This window comes from Nilaparvata lugens, chromosome 5 (genome assembly GCF_014356525.2).
Source record: "Nilaparvata lugens isolate BPH chromosome 5, ASM1435652v1, whole genome shotgun sequence".
Taxonomy (NCBI): Eukaryota; Metazoa; Arthropoda; class Insecta; order Hemiptera; family Delphacidae; genus Nilaparvata; species Nilaparvata lugens.
Window position 1 is genome coordinate 28,995,103 of NC_052508.1, and position 17,560 is coordinate 29,012,662.

A 17,560-nucleotide genomic window follows, 5' to 3' on the forward strand; every position below is an offset into this window, starting at 1 on the left:
TTTTCAGGCATTTTCTAGGCCTTCTCAAGAACCAATTGACAGATTATATTCAAATTTCGTACAGAAGTTCAGCTAGGTTCTAGAAACTTATTCTCCAGAGGATCAGAACTACTAGATTAACTTTTAAAAATTCGCGGATGGATGAACATGCTAATAGCCTATATCAACCGGGTACATCTGATAAGCAGATCCCTGCTTATCTGATGTACCCGGTTGATATATATATTCTTTGTATCTCCATTCAAACTGGATTTCAAACTGCAGTCTGCTCGGTTGAGGAAGGAAACTCAGTTTCCGAAAATTTCCCCCATTTCTAATGTAAGTTTTTAAGTGTTTTCAATCTATCTATTTCTTGTGTCTCCTGTTTTAATTTATATTACAAACTATTTATATATATACTATATCAACCAGGTGCATCCGATAAGCAGTTTCACTTACTTGCTAACGTTTCGCCATAATAACAAATGACATCCTTGGAACGCCGTTTTAGCTACACTGACTCCTGTGTGTGTTTGGAAGTTCTTCCACGTGGTCGAAGGGAGTACCTCCTCCCCTTTCCTTCTTCCACGTGTTCAGCCTGGCGCTGCTGGGTGAATTCCCGGAGAAGTGTCTGGCTTTTGTGCTGTGTTTAAAATGATTTTCCAAAGGGAAGAGATATTTGTACTGTCATCTCTTTTGTTAAGGCTTCCTTGTTTCTCTATTCCTAAGGCCTCTCGTACAATCCTAACCCGAAAATCTTGAATGTTGGCTAATTGTTTTGAATTCTTAAAATTTATTTTGTGACCTGTGTTTTTTTCATGGTTGTAAAGGGCTGAAGTGGATTGTTTGTTTTTTATGTTCAATTTGTGTTCCTCTATCCTGGCTGATATTCTTCTATTTGTTTGACCTACATACATCTTGTCACTCACTGTGCAAGAACTAATAATAATTGCTAGAAAATGTTCAAATTTGGTACTCAGACTCAGCTGATGTATAAAAATAATGTTCTATTGGAATAACGCTCAAGTTCCGCGGTTTTCGAGCGTTTTCCTGCGTTTTCTACGCCTTCTCATGAACTAATTGACAGAATAAGCTCAAATTTCGCACAGAAGTTCAGAAAGGGTCTGGAAATTCTGTCTTGGGAGGACTTAAGAATTACGTCAAAGATCCCGTATGCCCAATATAGGCGCTTTTACAGCGTTTTCAAGCGTGCCCCAGCGTTTTTAGAGGGTTTTTTCAAGTTTTTCATTGAGTTTTCAAAGCATTTTTCTACATTTTTCAAGCAAATTCATACTTGACAGGGTTAGTCATGGATGTTTTTTAAGTTCTCCATATCATTTCTTTCCCAAATTTTAAAGAACTTTAGACTGAAATACAATGATTCTCATAATATCCTAACCAAGTCTCCATAATTGAGAAATAACTGAATATTAATAAATTCTGATAAAAATAAAGATTTTTGCAACCCTGCACTACATAATTCAAAGAAAACTGGTGATTGGATCGAGCCTGAGAGTCTGTTTCGACTTTGTGACGGAAGAAAGTAAGCTCAAATGAAAAATTCAGGCGAGCAAAGCGAGTCTGCTGATCCTTTTTATGGATTATCCAGCGGGGGGTCCAGATAGTGTAGCCCCCTGGCTAGACGGACGAGGCGAGCGAAGCGAGCCTGCCAGCTAGTATATTTATAATACCTAAATAAATCGAAATTCAGATAAGTCCACAATACGTAGGCGGGGTGAAATTTCAGAATTCAAATAAGTTTTAGTAGAATTAATTTATCAACTTATAGATGTAATTATTCAATAGGCTACTGGTAAACAATCACCAGTCTGAAGCTAGTAAACCAGACAAAATTATGCTTGTGAACCGCTAACTTCACTTCTTAATATTCATCAGATTTGAAAATTCTTAGCAAAAACAAATCAGTTAGATTGGTCTCGAACCCGCAACCTTTCATTCATGTCAAATCAAATCGAAATCCATTTATTGCCAAAGACAAATTACAATTTGTATAGGCCACATCATGAGAACATTACATAAATCATTACATATACAATCATACTACATAAAAACAACAAGAAATCATCACATCAACGTCTTAAAAATTCTCCATATTGAAGGCAAAATATTCATCATTGGTATAAAAACAGTTTCTTATAAGAAAATCCTTGATTTAAGTTTATATTCACCCACTAGTAAGCCTCTTATATGTAACGTTAACTGATTATAAAACCTAATTGCACAAGCCCTAAAACTAATATGACTTGATTTGTACCGACAATATCCGTTTCTAAGGTTCAACCTATTTCTTGTGATGTGCGAATGAACATCAAAATGACTAGAGAATGAGAGCAAGTTAGTGTTTACAAATAATAAACATTGAAAAATAAAAATACACGGAGAACACATAATTCTCAATCTAACAAATAGAGGTTTGCAGTGTGTAAGGGGAGGAACATTACACATGGTTCTTATTGATCTTTTTTGTAACACAAAAAGTGAATGGGAATCACTACAATTGGCCCATAATATAGCTCCATACAAAAGAAGTGAATGCACATAACTATAGTAGACATTTACTAAAATTTTTTGACGCTGTTTCTTTTAATCTTCTCAACATAAAAACACCTCTTGCTACCTTGGGGATAGTGCAGTCAATATTATGACACTTCCATTTCATATTATTTTGTATATTGATGCCTGGAAATTTGACAGAATGCCCTGAATTCAAGTTATTATAAGATACAGTTGAGTTTTACGTTTTGTTCAAATTAAGAGCAAGTTCATTAGCATTACACCAATCAGACATCAGTTCTAATTTTTCATTTAATAAGGTTTCTCTTCCGTTGAGGTCGGTTACGATATTCAGGCACACATCATCTGCATACATATTGTGCTCTCATCCTCAATATTGTCTGGCAGATCATTCATATAGATAATAAACAGTAATGGTCTAGGATTGAACCTTGAGGCACTCCATTAATAACAGGCTTGTAACCAGACATATCTTCTTTAAAATACACAGTCTGAAATCTGTCCATTAAATATGACTTTATAAGTGCTACAGATCTACAATTAAAACCAGAACTTTCAAGTTTAGAAAGTAGAATGTCATGAGAGACAGTGTCAAATGCTCTTGACATATCAAATAGTCTTGCGTTCACAGATTTTTTACCTTCCATACCATTTAGTATTTCCTGAATGAAAGACATAAAACTGCCTGACATGTAGTGTGGTTTTTCCTGAAGCCAAATTGCCTGCATAAATTATTCTTTCATTCTTCAGTAATTAATGGATGCAATATGAATACTATACAATATATATATACTCTCTTTTATTAGGTGAATAATTTTTTTCAAGATTTTCCAGTTTCTCAATGATAGGGATAATTATTTGTATAGGTCTTCTAAGGAACCATTATCAACAGCTGGTACCAATCAACTATACTTCAACTCCAAACTACCGTTTTAATACCAGTACACAATAATTTATCACAGGGTGATGTGTTTATTAGAGCTGGTAACTTTAGATGCTAAATCATATTATCACAACATGATCTTGAATCATGATCATCTTTTCGTTCTTCAGTAGCCGCTCGGCCGAAAATTTCGAAAACATATGTCTGTGAAATGGATTAATAAATAATTATTATTAGCCCCCCTATTAAAATTTCTGTTCAGAAACCATCCCCAATATTCACACAACATATTCCCAAAGTTTCATGCCGTTATGTCAAGTAGTTTTCAAGTCTACTGGGAACAAACAAACACACAAACAGACATCTATTATTTTATAAATAGATTTCCATTCGGCTCAAACAAAAGCCTCTCTAAATGAAGGTACAATGATAAGGATTCAGTTCTGTTGTTTTAACATTTTTTCAAATCACTTTCAAAAAGTTCATGTAGTACCTACTATTGTGTTTGAGACACTTCTGGCGCTATCATAGTTTCACCACTATTCTGTTCCACAGTCCTATCTCTTGCAGTCGTTAACTATATCTATAATAATTATATAAAGTAAAGCTGGCTTATGCACGTACGGGATAGGAAAATTATGTTTGATGCATCATCACGTCTGAACTACTGGACTAATTAACTTGAAATTTTGCTTATAGATTCTTAATTAACCAAGGATGGTTATAGGCCTATTCTCAATTCTTCAAAATTTCATTACGTCAAGTTTTAAAATAGATCCTTGCGAAGCACGGGCTCTTGCTAGTTACCTATATCTTAGGTATAATATTTTATACTTTCTCGGACCATATCCGATACATAAACTGAGTAGTAATTTTTTATAAATTCTTATCATTTATAGAAACATTCATATATACATTTGAATCGGCTCTCCATTGCCGCCCATCGATTACTGCAATTTGATTGGTTCATGCAAATTCATTGATGTATCCATGCGCCTAGGAATATCCTACTTCCTTAATATTCTAATTTATTTTTATTTGGTGGTTTAAGTATATTCATTACAGATAATAGATTTTTTTAGGATTTATAAGTTGTTTCTCCCTCTACAACAATTAGCCATATGCTTCCCAAAGTCCTCCAATTGCATACCATTTGTTTACAATAAATTTTTGCCAAGGTGTCTGGCTAGATTTCATATTATGCGACTTGATCGATTATTAGGTCGCCGATCAGTAGGTATTTTAAGCCTAACCTCAAATTCGTCAATACTCTATATAATATAATAAGTAGCAAATAACATTTCTTTTCTATTCGGCTGTTCTAATTTTAGCCATGGTACCCATTATTATCTAATCTTTCAATTGTTGTTATCACATTTGGCGATAATAGGTTATCTGTTTTACTTCAGACCTATAAAATTCTTCCAAATAGGGATTTTACTTGCCTACAGTAGTATAAGATTTCAATATGTTACAAAGTATTTATCAATTTCCTTATTTTCTCATTTTGCTTGTAAGGTTTGTAGCCATATTGCTCTTTTTTGCTTCTTCGATCCTATCTGTCCATTCTATCCATATCCGTCGATCCTATCCATATATTCCATCATAAATGTTGTATTTATTTCCCAACAGATCTTTGTTATTTAATATTTTAAGAATGCTCTACTTTTAAGTTTATTCAACTATTCCACTCATTATCATTATAGTTTTTTTTTACTTTTTTCATTTAAAATATATTTTTGTTTTATTTTATTTGACTGAGTATTGCTTGTTAAATTATAGTTTAGTATTGTATTGGAGGGTTAAGTGTAAGAGAGGGCCGACTGCGCCCTAACTTCACCCTCCCAGGTATAAAATAAAGGCAGTCATTCTATTCTATTCTACTCTATTCTATATTAAATTTTTTTATTAACTCATAAAAATATAATCAGGTTTTCTTCATAGCAGTGAGATCATCATTGTACCAATCTTTACCAGGGGAGCGCTGTTTATTAGGCTTAATTGTTTCCACAGGAAATAAACAGTTAACATGCAACAAAAACTTATAGAAAATAAAGAAAACTTATCATTAGGGTTATCATAGCTATACACATTTCGCCAATCAATGGATTGCATGAGATCATTAAACTGACCAACACCTTCATAATTAATAACTCCAATGGAAATTTGAAAAATGGAAGACTGTGTCTAGATTAATTGAAGCCGTCACTGCGTGGTGGTCAGAGGCAGTCTGCGGTAAGACTGCTGCATTCCATCTGGAGGGGTGAATTGATGTGATGACATTGTCAATACAAATGCCGGAGTCGCTATTATTATTAGGCCTAGTAATTTCATTGAGAATCATGGTATGCATACCATAACAAGCAAGCAAATTCATAAAATCGATAGTTAATGGATTGTGATTATCGTTTAAGTTTAAATTAAAGTCTGCACAAATCAATACTTCATACTTCATTTCAGACAAAACATGAAGCATCTCGTTAAATTTTTCCAGAAACGTAACAGTGTTACTGGGGTCAGGTACTCGGTAAAGTCATACAACAATAGTTCTTATCTTATCTAGAAATATAGCACAAACTTCAAATACATTTATTACAGATAAATTACAAATTCTGGAGGCTATTTCCCAGGACAAATTATTATTAATGAAAATAGCCGAACCTCCACGTTTCGTCGTTGGCTTACAATAGGAACTACTTAGTGTATAGCCATGCAGTTTTATGAGTTCAAGTTCCTCTCTTAGCTGCTCAGAATTATTTTCTTGAACCTGGGTTTCAATTAGTTCAAACTTATTGCACAAACCCTGACAATTCCACAGAAATAAGTCAATTTTGACACCAGGGTTCACTGGAAGAGCAGCACTAGAGTTGGCTGACACAGGATTTCGTTGTGTAACATCTGAGGTACTTTGTTGTTTCACGTTGATATGAGCTAGATATGAACTTCTTGTATAGGCTGAGCGCATCTAAAAAAGGTCGTTGCGTAGTTATAACTGGAATTTCTTCCTCAGCCTCACATCGACTATTATCAACTGCAATTGGAGGTCCAAGTTCTCTGTCTGTCTCCACGATCCATTTTCCAATGAAGTCCGAGATGTAGCGCTTTCCCATCAAATTGAGGTGAAGCCCATGCGATGTATGGAATCGCCTTCCCAGGCTATTCACATCCAGCAGTTTGACATTCTTGAAAAGTCTACAAACTTTAGCAATATCGATGTTAGTCTTCTCAATCTGGTATTGAATATTGGAGCTGAACGGTAAGTCATATCTTTTAGGAATATTCGTAGTTATAACATTCACATGCGTTAAGTTTGGGAGAAGTTTTTTTATGGAACTAAGTAGTTTATTTAAATTAAAATTGTTTATGTCATTTGTTCCTCCCATAAAAACAACCAGGTCACGCTCCTTCATATTTTCACTCTCCTTAATGCATCCAGCAGTCACTTCTTCGAATCCAGCTCCTGGCTTTATCATACCAGACACCTTGCAAATCACTTTTCTGGAGACAAGATTAACAATTTTTTCCCATGACTGTCTGCAAATATTGCTATTCTACTAGACTTATTACGAGTTGAGGAGACTCTGCTTGTGAATAATTTTGACTCATTTGTAGGGGCCTTCGAGTTCTCGAAGATATTGAAAGGGGATTGGTCGGATTCACACTCTCCTGCATTGTGACCACTTCTGCGAGCCTCATTCTATCATCGGGGAGCTCAGATCGCCTCCTGGGAGACGTATTAGTTTCTTCCCTATTATTTTTTACTCTTGAAACCTTAGATTGGTCATTGGATAGTGCCGTCAATTTTATAAATAATCCATCATGTGATGCCCTCCATTTATCAATCTCCTTGCCATCTCTGTAATTTTCTCATGTCCATGTCTCAGAGTCCTGTTGTCTCTGCCTCTAGCGCCTCAATCGACGTAGACATTAGCATAACTCTCTCTGTCAATACCTTATCTCATCTTGAAGTGCTCTCAATATTTCATTAAGCTCAGCGCTCTGATTATGATTTTCAACCTTTAATTGCTCTATTTGATGATTCTAATTGATTCTCTAATCATGAACATGATTCACTTGTTCATGTTAACAATTACTCCAGAGATTCACCTGGAGAAAGCTCTGTTTGGTTGGACTTGAAGTTTTGATCACTATTTGAATATATTTTTTTATTTATGTAATCAAAACTAATTGAACAAAGAGATTAAAATTAAGCTTATTTTTCATCCTTGATAAATTCACAATCTTTATGTAAAAATTCAAGTTACCACAATCAGTTTATTATAGTTCATGAGTGATAATCCGTCAATCGAGTATTTCCTATTTTTTTGCGGTACAATTATTTGGCTTATAATAATACATTCCCTTATAATATTGTAGTGTATTTCCTATCCCGTACATATGAGCCAATACTCTTCTCTATAATATTGTAGAAGTAAGATAGATAGAGTAATAGAAACGAAAATAGGCCTATAACCAACAACGGTGAATTAAGAATCTTTAGCCTATGCAGAATTTTAAGTTAATCAGTTCAGTAGTGTAGTTCAGACATAATGATGCGTCATTCGTGTGTTTCCCATCCCGTACATGTATAAGGCAATTCTTGTCTTTATTATATTGTAGATAGAAAGATGACCACTCAAACAAATTATCACAAACTGGAAACTTGACGAACTTGACATACTGAAAACCTGACGAATTGTGAACTTCACAAACTGAAAACTTGACATACTGAAATCTGAAGAACTGAAAGCATGCCCAAACCATCCTCGGTAAATCAAGAATCTTTTTTGCAAAATTTAAAGTTAATCAGTTCAGTAGTGTAGTTCAGACATGATGATGCGTCATTCGTATATTTCCTATCCCGTACATTTATGAGCCAGTTCTTTTCTTTAAAATATTGGAGTTATTGTATGCTCTGCATGAAATTATAACTCTAATAACCGAGGCCGATCAGAGTTTGGGTTAAGAAGCTACATCACTCATGTGAAGCCGAGAATATTTTGGAGGACCTCAAAGAGATAGGATTCAAAATTCTGAACGCAAGTATAAAGCTTAAATGGAGAACTACAGAGCCACTAGATATGTTCATGCTTGAGTTTGAAGCAGGAGAAGATGTAAATGAAATTTAAAGAATCACCAACATAATGGGATGCAAGGAAGAAATACAGGCAATGAAGAAATCGAAGCTCATTGCTCAATGCAAAAGATGGCAAGCATATGGACACACCCAATAATATTGCTTTAAAGAGTTTCGTTATGTCAAATGTGCTGGTAAACACAGCCCCAAGGATTGCACAAAGGCAGCTGGAGAAATGCCGAAATGTATTCATTGTGGTAAAAATCATTCAGCAAGCTGGGTGCAGTGTTGCTGTCGAACTGCAGAAGATGCGAAGCAAAAATATGAAAGCCTCATTCAGGACCAATCAAGCAAGTGGATTCGCGCAAGGAGCATATAAGTCAGGAATCTATGAGGAAACTTCAAGATGCTGCTGATGAAATCTCCAGTTGGGCTAAACTGTGGGAAATCAAAGTAAATGAGACCAAGTCTGTCCAAGTCAACTTCACAAACAGAAAATGTGAGCAAATTCCCCTAGCCATCAATGAGAAACCTGTTACATTTGCTAACGAGGCCAAATATCTAGGCATGACTCTGGATGCAAGGTTGCGTTGGAAAGCACACGTGAAGAAAAAGAGAGAAGAGCTAGGTACCTGATGTAGGAAAATCTACTTGTTGATAGGCCGAAATTCTGCTCTTCCACCCTACAACAAGATCCTCATCTACAAGCAAATCCTGAAACCCGTATGGATGTATGGAATCCAACTCTGACATCCACAGAGACCTGGAGGAGGAGTTCGTTGCAACAGAGATTGGGCGCTTCGCACGCAAGCATGCAGACAAGATCGAACGGCATGAAAATGAAGAAGTAGCTCAGCTACTTGACAACACACATAAATACTTCGCAGATCGAAGCGGACCAAGCCCTTCCAGTTGTGTAGTGTTGTGTACCGGTAGTGAAAATGTCAAAAACAGAGCAGTGTTGATTGTGTGAATGTGTCTATTATAATACATGATAATTTATTTATTTATATTACCATATTTTATGTTAATTTCAAGTTAGTTGCTAGATGTAGTAGTCCTGGTGAGAACTACCTATCTTGTTAGTATTCAACTCATTATTATATTAGGAAAAAATTGCTCATTAGTCTTTTTAGACTAGATTGCAATAAGAGAAAATGTCAAGCTCACATTTGAAAACAGTTAGGCTATACAATTAATTTGAATCTAACCAAATAATGAACGGCATATAATTGGTTGTGATACTTACGATTTTAGACCAAATCCAAATCATTTTTCCACAAGAAACAATTGGAGTCCGTTCACCCAGAAATAATGATAGCAAACGGGGTTGTATGTGCAATGAACAGAGCTTGTGGTTCATGACAATGTAACAGAGCTGCAATGGAAATGAATCGTTTGTTGGTTATCTCTTGTTAATGTGTTTGATGTACCAACTGTAGTGTAGCAGAATTTAAGTGTAGCAATGAGCTCTTCCACTCTTCTTTCGTGGAATTATGATGCATTTCTGATTCATCGAACAGATAAATGTGTGATTCACTTGGAATACTATACTAAAAATGGTAGGTAGGTCTACATTCTCTAGGAGATCTGGGAGAAGATAGTTGATTGAAATTGAAACCATTCTGTGCAAAATCACTTTGAGAAAAACCGCCTTCCCAAATAGTGGGAAACTACGTACAAATTAGATCCCATAAAATGTGCTGTGTGACAAGCACTCTATAGAATATTCGGATCTTAAATGCAGTCTGTGTTTGATTTTCAAATAATTTATAGATAAAATTACAATTCTACTCACAAATAATCATTGCCAGAATCAGTTGTTCAATAATTCTAATAACAAAGTTATTTTTCTTGTATTGGAATATTATTTGTGAAAAAAATGTGCCAGTAATTTTAATCTGATGTAGCTAGTCACCTATATTAATTGAGTGGCTCTCACAGATCGAATGCGATGATAGTGTAGAAAGCTGAGATTGATTTCAAAGCCGTTTCACTTTTCTCCAGATAAAATCAATGTTTATGTTCCAATGAATGTTAAACTCTAATAACAGCGGGATTCAAGGGTAAAACAATAACAAATTTTGTCATAGTATTTGTTTAGAGTAAATAGGATCAGATAATTTGATTCACGTAGATCACCATAACAGAATAAGTTTCGTGTAACCTGAATTAACAAGAATCATAGATATCATTCTCAGATACAACTGTAGACTGATTATTGAGAGACATTAGAGGGATCCCGAAAGTTCTCTCAGCCAATAAAAGTTAGTAGAATATGAATAAATTATCACTATTATTGCTTTTATCGTGTATTGGATTATACCTTCAAATTTAAAGATAATTCCTGTTAGATTGAAATTGAAAAAGGATTTGAAACATAGCCTATATGAAAATCTGAAGTTTTGAATTCTCCTACTGTTTATTTAGACAAAAACAAAAATAAAAGCTTAATAAGTCTACAATGAATTATTACTTTCAGTACGGTAACTTGAAAACTTTGGGAAAACTTTTATTTTGTTCTATAATTCCACCCAATTTTTTGGTGTGGTGTAGGGCTCTCAAGCATTTCCAGCTTGCTACGTTTATATTGAAACTTTGACGTGATTAGCAGTCCAAGAAACTGCTTTACGACTTTCCGCTCTAATTTGTGCAGTATTGACGTAAACACGACAATTCAACGATCTTCTTGGAATTCTGTTCCAAATGAATGTTAGAAGAAATCAGCGAATGATGTTGAAGAAGTAGAATTTCATGAGTGAACAAGTATGTTAGCGGAAATACGGAAATAATGTTATGCATTGAAGAGCAATCGGAAACTGAAATGATGCCATTGAACGGAAGTGTGATTTTACGCGCAATTTAATCAACAAGAAAACCTTTCAATCGCTGCACATAACGTTTGTTTGTATTTTCAAAGGAAAATACAGAAAACGATTATTTGGTCTGCAGAGGACCACATTGGAGAACGCAAGTTATAGAGAGAACAGAGTAGCAGAGGAAATACAAAATATTGAAAAGGTTTAATCACATTATCAGGGAATAGGAGATGGAAAATATAGACTACAATATATTCAATACAGAATAATTATTATTAAACGAAAAATGCCGAAGACTTCGGGGTGATTTACAGCATTTAATTGGAATTTTCGTTTAATAATTAATTAATTTAGCATTTGAACATAGTTGACATACTATCTGAGCAAACCTTTAGAATATTAAAGTTTTGAAAACCAGAGTTGTAATACGAGAGTCTCTGAATCTCGAATCTCTAAAACTATAAGATTGCTAAGAGTTGGGAGGATGAAATAATTTCATTATTCTGGTAGTCGAATGCAAGAGAATAATATTATCTAGAAACCCCCTGCCTTATTCCAAGTCTGCCTACTACACATTGCATTATTGTAGAGACTCTATGAATTGCAATTACTGCAGAACCAATGCTGTATCAAACAGTGGAGAAATCAACCTCTCATTGACCTAACGTAGTGAGGTCTATGTTTTAACTCGCATTTTCTTTTGTCTGTCTCTATGTAACGCGATACCATACCATACTCTGATATCAATAAACAGGGTGGGTGAAAAGTCCGAGAACGGCTTAATATTTTATACACAAAGGTATATATATAAACAAGAAAGCGGCAAAAAGAGTGGTGGCACAGGCGAAGGCGCTTTCAAATGAGAACTTCTATGCAAAGATTGAGACAACTAAAGAAGCTCAAAAAATATTCAAAATTGCCAAACAGAGACATAACAACTGTCAGGATATTAACATGGTTAAATTTATAGAAAATGAGGAAGGTCAACTTCTCACTGTTGATGAGGCCATAAAGAAAATATGGAAGGAATACTATAGTCAGCTCCTTAACGAAACATTCCCAAGTAAAGAACTGCAGCCAGCTCAGCCAACAATCGGGCCAATTCCATCTGTAACCTTGGAAGTGGTTGGCCTGGCTCTCCAGGAAATGAGTAACAACAAAGTAACAGGACCAGATGGGATTCCAGTGGAAGTGTGGAAGAAGTTGAATAGCATGGGATTGCTTTTTCTTACTAATATCTTCAATGGGGTGCTAAATGAAGGCATGCTTCATTTAAAAGCTTCATTGTTCCATTCTATAAGAATAAAGGAGATGTACGACTCTGTAAAAACTTTAGAGCAATTAAACTCATCTCGCACACATTGAAAATCTGGGAACATGTAATTAGCAAACGCCTACTTAGAATTACAGCTGTTACTGAGAATCAGTGTGGTTTTGTCCCAGGTAGGTCGGCCACAGATGCATTGCACCCAGTGAGAATCCTTATGGAAAAGCAGAGAGACAACAAATCTGACCTGCACATGGTTTTCAATGACCTGGAGAAAGCTTTCGATCGAGTGCCCAGAAGCTCATATGACAAGCATTGAGGGCACAAGGGGTCCAAGAACACTATATAAACATAGTGAAAGACATGTACCATAATGCCACAACAAAGGTTAGGAGCCCGGCTGGGACTAGTAGGGAGTTCAGTGTAGAGGTGGGGGTGCACCAGGGTTCTGCCCTGAGTCCACTCCTATTCAACCTTGTGATGAACTACCTCACTGCAGAATTGCAGCTCGCACCTCCTTGGGACATCCTATATGCTGATGACATTGTCCTTATCAGAAAAACGCTAGATGAGATGCAGCAAGCACTTGACATGTGGCGAGCCAAACTGGAAGGAGCTGGCCTCAGAATCAGTAGCGAGAAAACAGTTTACATGCACTGTGGTTTTAGTAGCAATGTCAGTCGGGCACCACACCTGCAAGGTACTCCTTTGGAGGTTGTTCAGCAATGCAAGTATTTGGGGTCGATCATCAGCAACGATGGAAGCATTGATGCAGAAATTTCGAGCAGGATTAATACGGGTTGGATGGAATGGAGAGAGCTGACAGGAGTGCTTTACGACAATAGAATGCCCATACACATTAAGGGCAAAGTGTATAAAGCTGCAGTGCGTCCAGCAATGATATATGGTGCAGAGTGCTGGCCTCTGAAAAAGCAACACGCAGAGAAACTTCATACTGCTGAGATTAGAATGCTGAGATGGGCTGGAGGAGTGAGTAGACTGGACCACATTAAGAACACTCATGTACGTGAAGTTGTGCCAATTGCTGAAAAAATAATGGAAGGAAGACTGCGATGGTATGGCCATGTAAAGAGACGCCCACCTGAAAACATGACTAGAAAAGTGCTGGAGATAGAGTCACAGCCAAGGCGCAGAGGCAGACCACGCCTAACATGGATGGCACTAGTGCTTAGGGATATGAGACAATTGGAACTAACGCCAGAGACGACTCAAGATCGCAATCACTGGCGACTAAGATCCAGGAGAGCCGACCCCAAATAATGGGAAAAAGGCAAGGAAGAAGAAGACACAAAGGTAATTTGACGGTGGGTGTGATTGGGGATCCCACTCAAATTGAAAATACTACTTTACTATGACTTTAAAAATCCGGTCCGCCATCTTGGATCCGCCATATTGAATGCAACTTTATTTTTTCAAATAGGAAGGTGGTCATGCGATACATGATTTCGATACGGAATTTTAAGAAAAAAAGAATGGCGAAAGCCGCATATCCATATCTCAAACCGTTTAGAAGATATTCACATTATTAATCAATACTATTCAAAGCAGAAAGGAGAGAAAAAAGTCCGAGAACGACTTAGTATCTAATAAAAAATGTGATTCCAAGGTGGGTGTCATTGGAAATCCTACTCAAACTGAAAATACTACTTTACTATGACATTACAAATCTGGTCCACCATCTTGGATTCGCCATTTTGAATGCAACTTTATTTTTTCAGATAGGAAGGTGGTCATGGCAATTATATTATATTATTATGGTGGCATGAGCTATCTGTATAACTGGAAATTTATTGGAATTAGGCCTACAGGAACAACTAAGTCAACACAAGCTGTTTTGTATAACAGTTATTTTTGAAACATTTGAAAAATAAATCATCAATCTGACTTACTTATATGAAAAATCTAACTTGTTTAAATCTACTCATATTATGCACAGAATATACTCATTCACAGACAATGTTGTGTAAAAATACTCATCAAGACTATTGAAACTGTAAGCTCTCCATCCTGGTTCAATAACTGCATAACTGGACTTTTTCAGTAATGAATGAGTTGAAAGAAAAGTTATTTGTTTCAAAGTGAGTCAGACTCTTTCTTCTTCCCATGTATCCGGATCGGGAGATTATTGTTTACTTGTCGTACAAATTTAAATAGAGAAAACAATCAACAGTTAAACCTCGATCACATGTCTGCTAATCATTTGATAATTGGATTATGAAACTTATTATCTACCTGGGAAAACCAAGTAGGCTGATATTATTTTATTTATGGGATTCTTGCTTCTTCTGAACTGAACAATAGAAGGAAAATCCTTATTCAAAAAACATATTTACCGCAAATTAAGGCTGTAAGCAGTCTTCTAATTTACAAATTTGCTACTCAATTATCTTAGTATTGAATACTGATACTCGATAGTAATACTCAAGTGAAGTTGCTGAGTACAGTTTGGTAAGTAGTTACCGTATGAAAAATAAAAAGTATCACCTTCCTATTTTATATTTGAAAACTAGTCAATATTGTTCAACAACACAACGATAACTCTAAAAGTTTGTGTGTTTCATTTGTAATGCCATAAAATTATTGTAAATACTTTATACGTAATCAGGAGAGAGAAAGTGGATCTCAGCGGTATGTAGTCTATCGTCTAATCTTGTTTGCGATTGGTCCGTTGTCCATTCGCTTTTTATCCTTTGATATCTTCTATTCTAGCAATATTATTCGCTGATTGAGACCCTCGGCTAAATTTTTAAGGCGAGCGAAGCGAGCCTGTTATCAAGTTTTCAATAAAACTTAGACATCATTGTCAAAACATCCTAGGGGTATCATACTCCACAAAAAATTGACCAATGGTCAATTAATCAAGTAAAAATCAATACCCGGAATATATTCTTAATAAAATTAGATAAGATGAAAAATAGTATTGACTGTTTGTCCTTTGAATTTGAGTCAACTTTTCCAAGCTATTTCCAAGAGAAAATTGGAAGAGATGCAAAATCCTGTTTCTTATCTTGGAACAATGATGATAATGAGGTATGAATTTTGTCACAGGCTGTCTCTCGCCTGTCCAAATGTCGCTTGGAGTTATTTAAAACTATCGCACGACTCAAATAGTAAGATGGAAGTGTTATTTTGAATTGTAGGGTTCTATTAAAAGAATAGCATTTATCAATCCTCTTATCCGAAATATCTTAGGCCTACTGCAGATTTTGCTTTCCCAACATTTATTTCTGTTACAATGTTAGGCTTTGGTCCAAAACTTCAATTTTACGAGAAATGGGTCAAAAATTTCAATTACTGAATAAAACCTTATACTTTGGATGAGGGGCGATAATATAATGTTCAAGTCCTATAGGCTATAGAATATGGAATTTGGGATTGCTTAAAATATTGAATAATCACGAGGTAACTCACAATATTTTGAATAACCCAAATAAGTCACAAGGCATGTAATGTAACAGGTCATATATGGCATATAATACGAGTATATATCAAGTGAAGTGTAGCATCCATAAAAAACGTGATGGACTAGTATACAATAGGATGATGACTACTTTTATTTTTCAGTATAGTCTAAGGGAAGAGGCAATGAGATGATAATGATAACATTATAGTTATGATAACAAGGGGCGATGATAAGATTTCAGCGGTTATGTGGAGAAACGGGAAACAAATATTTGACTAGTTTCTGCCAGCCTGGTCACGTTGTCACGCGATGTGTGAGGTCGCAACTTCAGTCTCCTATCGCAGAGCTATGGCTGGTTGTGGCTTCGAATCTCATTGCCCACACATGTCGATTCGATTGCCCAATGAATTGAATTATTTTTACCAGTTCACAGCAATTTTGTAAGTGTTCCGCTTTATTCGAAATATTTACCAGTACATGTACTCGTATTTTGAACAGGTTTTTATTTTATCTCCATATTATAACAATAATTACTCTTGAACCTATTATGATCTCTTGACGTTGATTATGCCAATAATATTTCCTCTTGATCGAATTCCTTGCCTTCCCTCTTCATAAATGAATTCATTATCATTATCCTCTTTCAGAATACTGTGAGACACTTTCAAACAACAAGATATCCAAGCACTCTCATTTGTTGCAAACAGTAAGAAATTCAATACAGTACCGAGTACAGTTTAAAAGTTCAAAATAAGAATTTTGAACTTATGCACATTAATAAATTGTACTGGTCAGATCTCTTGAAGAATCTTGTTTTGTAAAATTCTCCCAAGAATTATGAGTTTTATTCTTATGTTAAATAAATGTTAGCATATTGATTTTCATGGAAAATCCATTTTGGTCTAGGAACTGATATAGTCGAATATTGCTTGTTGATAAGCGAAAGCTGGTTTGGGTAGAATATTGCAGTTCAACAAACTCGTCTGGCCATCTTTCAGGAGCGACAGCCGGTGATGAATAGCTCCATGTAGGCCAAGCTGCTTTGTGAGTTCCGTCGTCGCGATAGGCTTTCATCGTTGAAACGTGCACGACTTTGTTTTTTAGAAATATAAACAAACGAGAATAATCATAACAACTGGCCTGAGGTTTCACATAGATCAGTAGGCCTGGGACGCCGTCAGTCAGTCAACAGTGCAACGGAGGTAGAGGGTGACGATCTCTGGAGCATTGACGTCATAGATGTTTCATAATGATCGCTGTCGACGGTTGATAAAAGACAGAAAGGATGTGAGACAGTTTTAGTGCGTGGATCGGGATGAAGGTGGCAGTATGATGCGGTTTTATAAATACGCCTACGAAGTGGAGAAGAAGATGAACGTGTGCATGAGGCAATGTCCGTGCGTCCACTCGGAATAGATCAAGCCGAGAGTCGTAAAGTAGGCCTGCGCCGCCCCAACACACCGTGACACGGACTGTGCGGACTGAGCCCGTTCGTTCATGAAGCTGCGCTCCTCATCAACCCATTTGGACCGAACGCAAAACGTGGTGCGTGCGACTTGGACCGTTTCGCGATTGC

General features: G+C 36.0%; 2 protein-coding genes across 4 annotated transcripts in view; one reads left to right on the top strand and one right to left on the bottom strand.

Moving 5' to 3' along the window:
- The window catches only part of LOC111053162 (classical arabinogalactan protein 9-like), a 37,971-nt gene extending 20,981 nt beyond the window's left edge, over positions 1-16,990 (bottom strand). Inside the window, exons 1-2 of the mRNA XM_039428099.1 lie at positions 16,964-16,990; positions 9,724-9,852 (exon numbers count right to left, since the gene is read on the bottom strand). Coding sequence (XP_039284033.1) covers positions 9,724-9,852; positions 16,964-16,975 — 141 coding nt within the window. The 5' untranslated portion in view covers positions 16,976-16,990. The remainder of the gene's footprint in view (positions 1-9,723; positions 9,853-16,963) is intronic.
- Positions 1-17,560, top strand: part of LOC120351314 — a 97,390-nt gene that overhangs the window by 15,788 nt on the left and 64,042 nt on the right. The gene's annotated exons all lie outside the window — the stretch shown is intronic.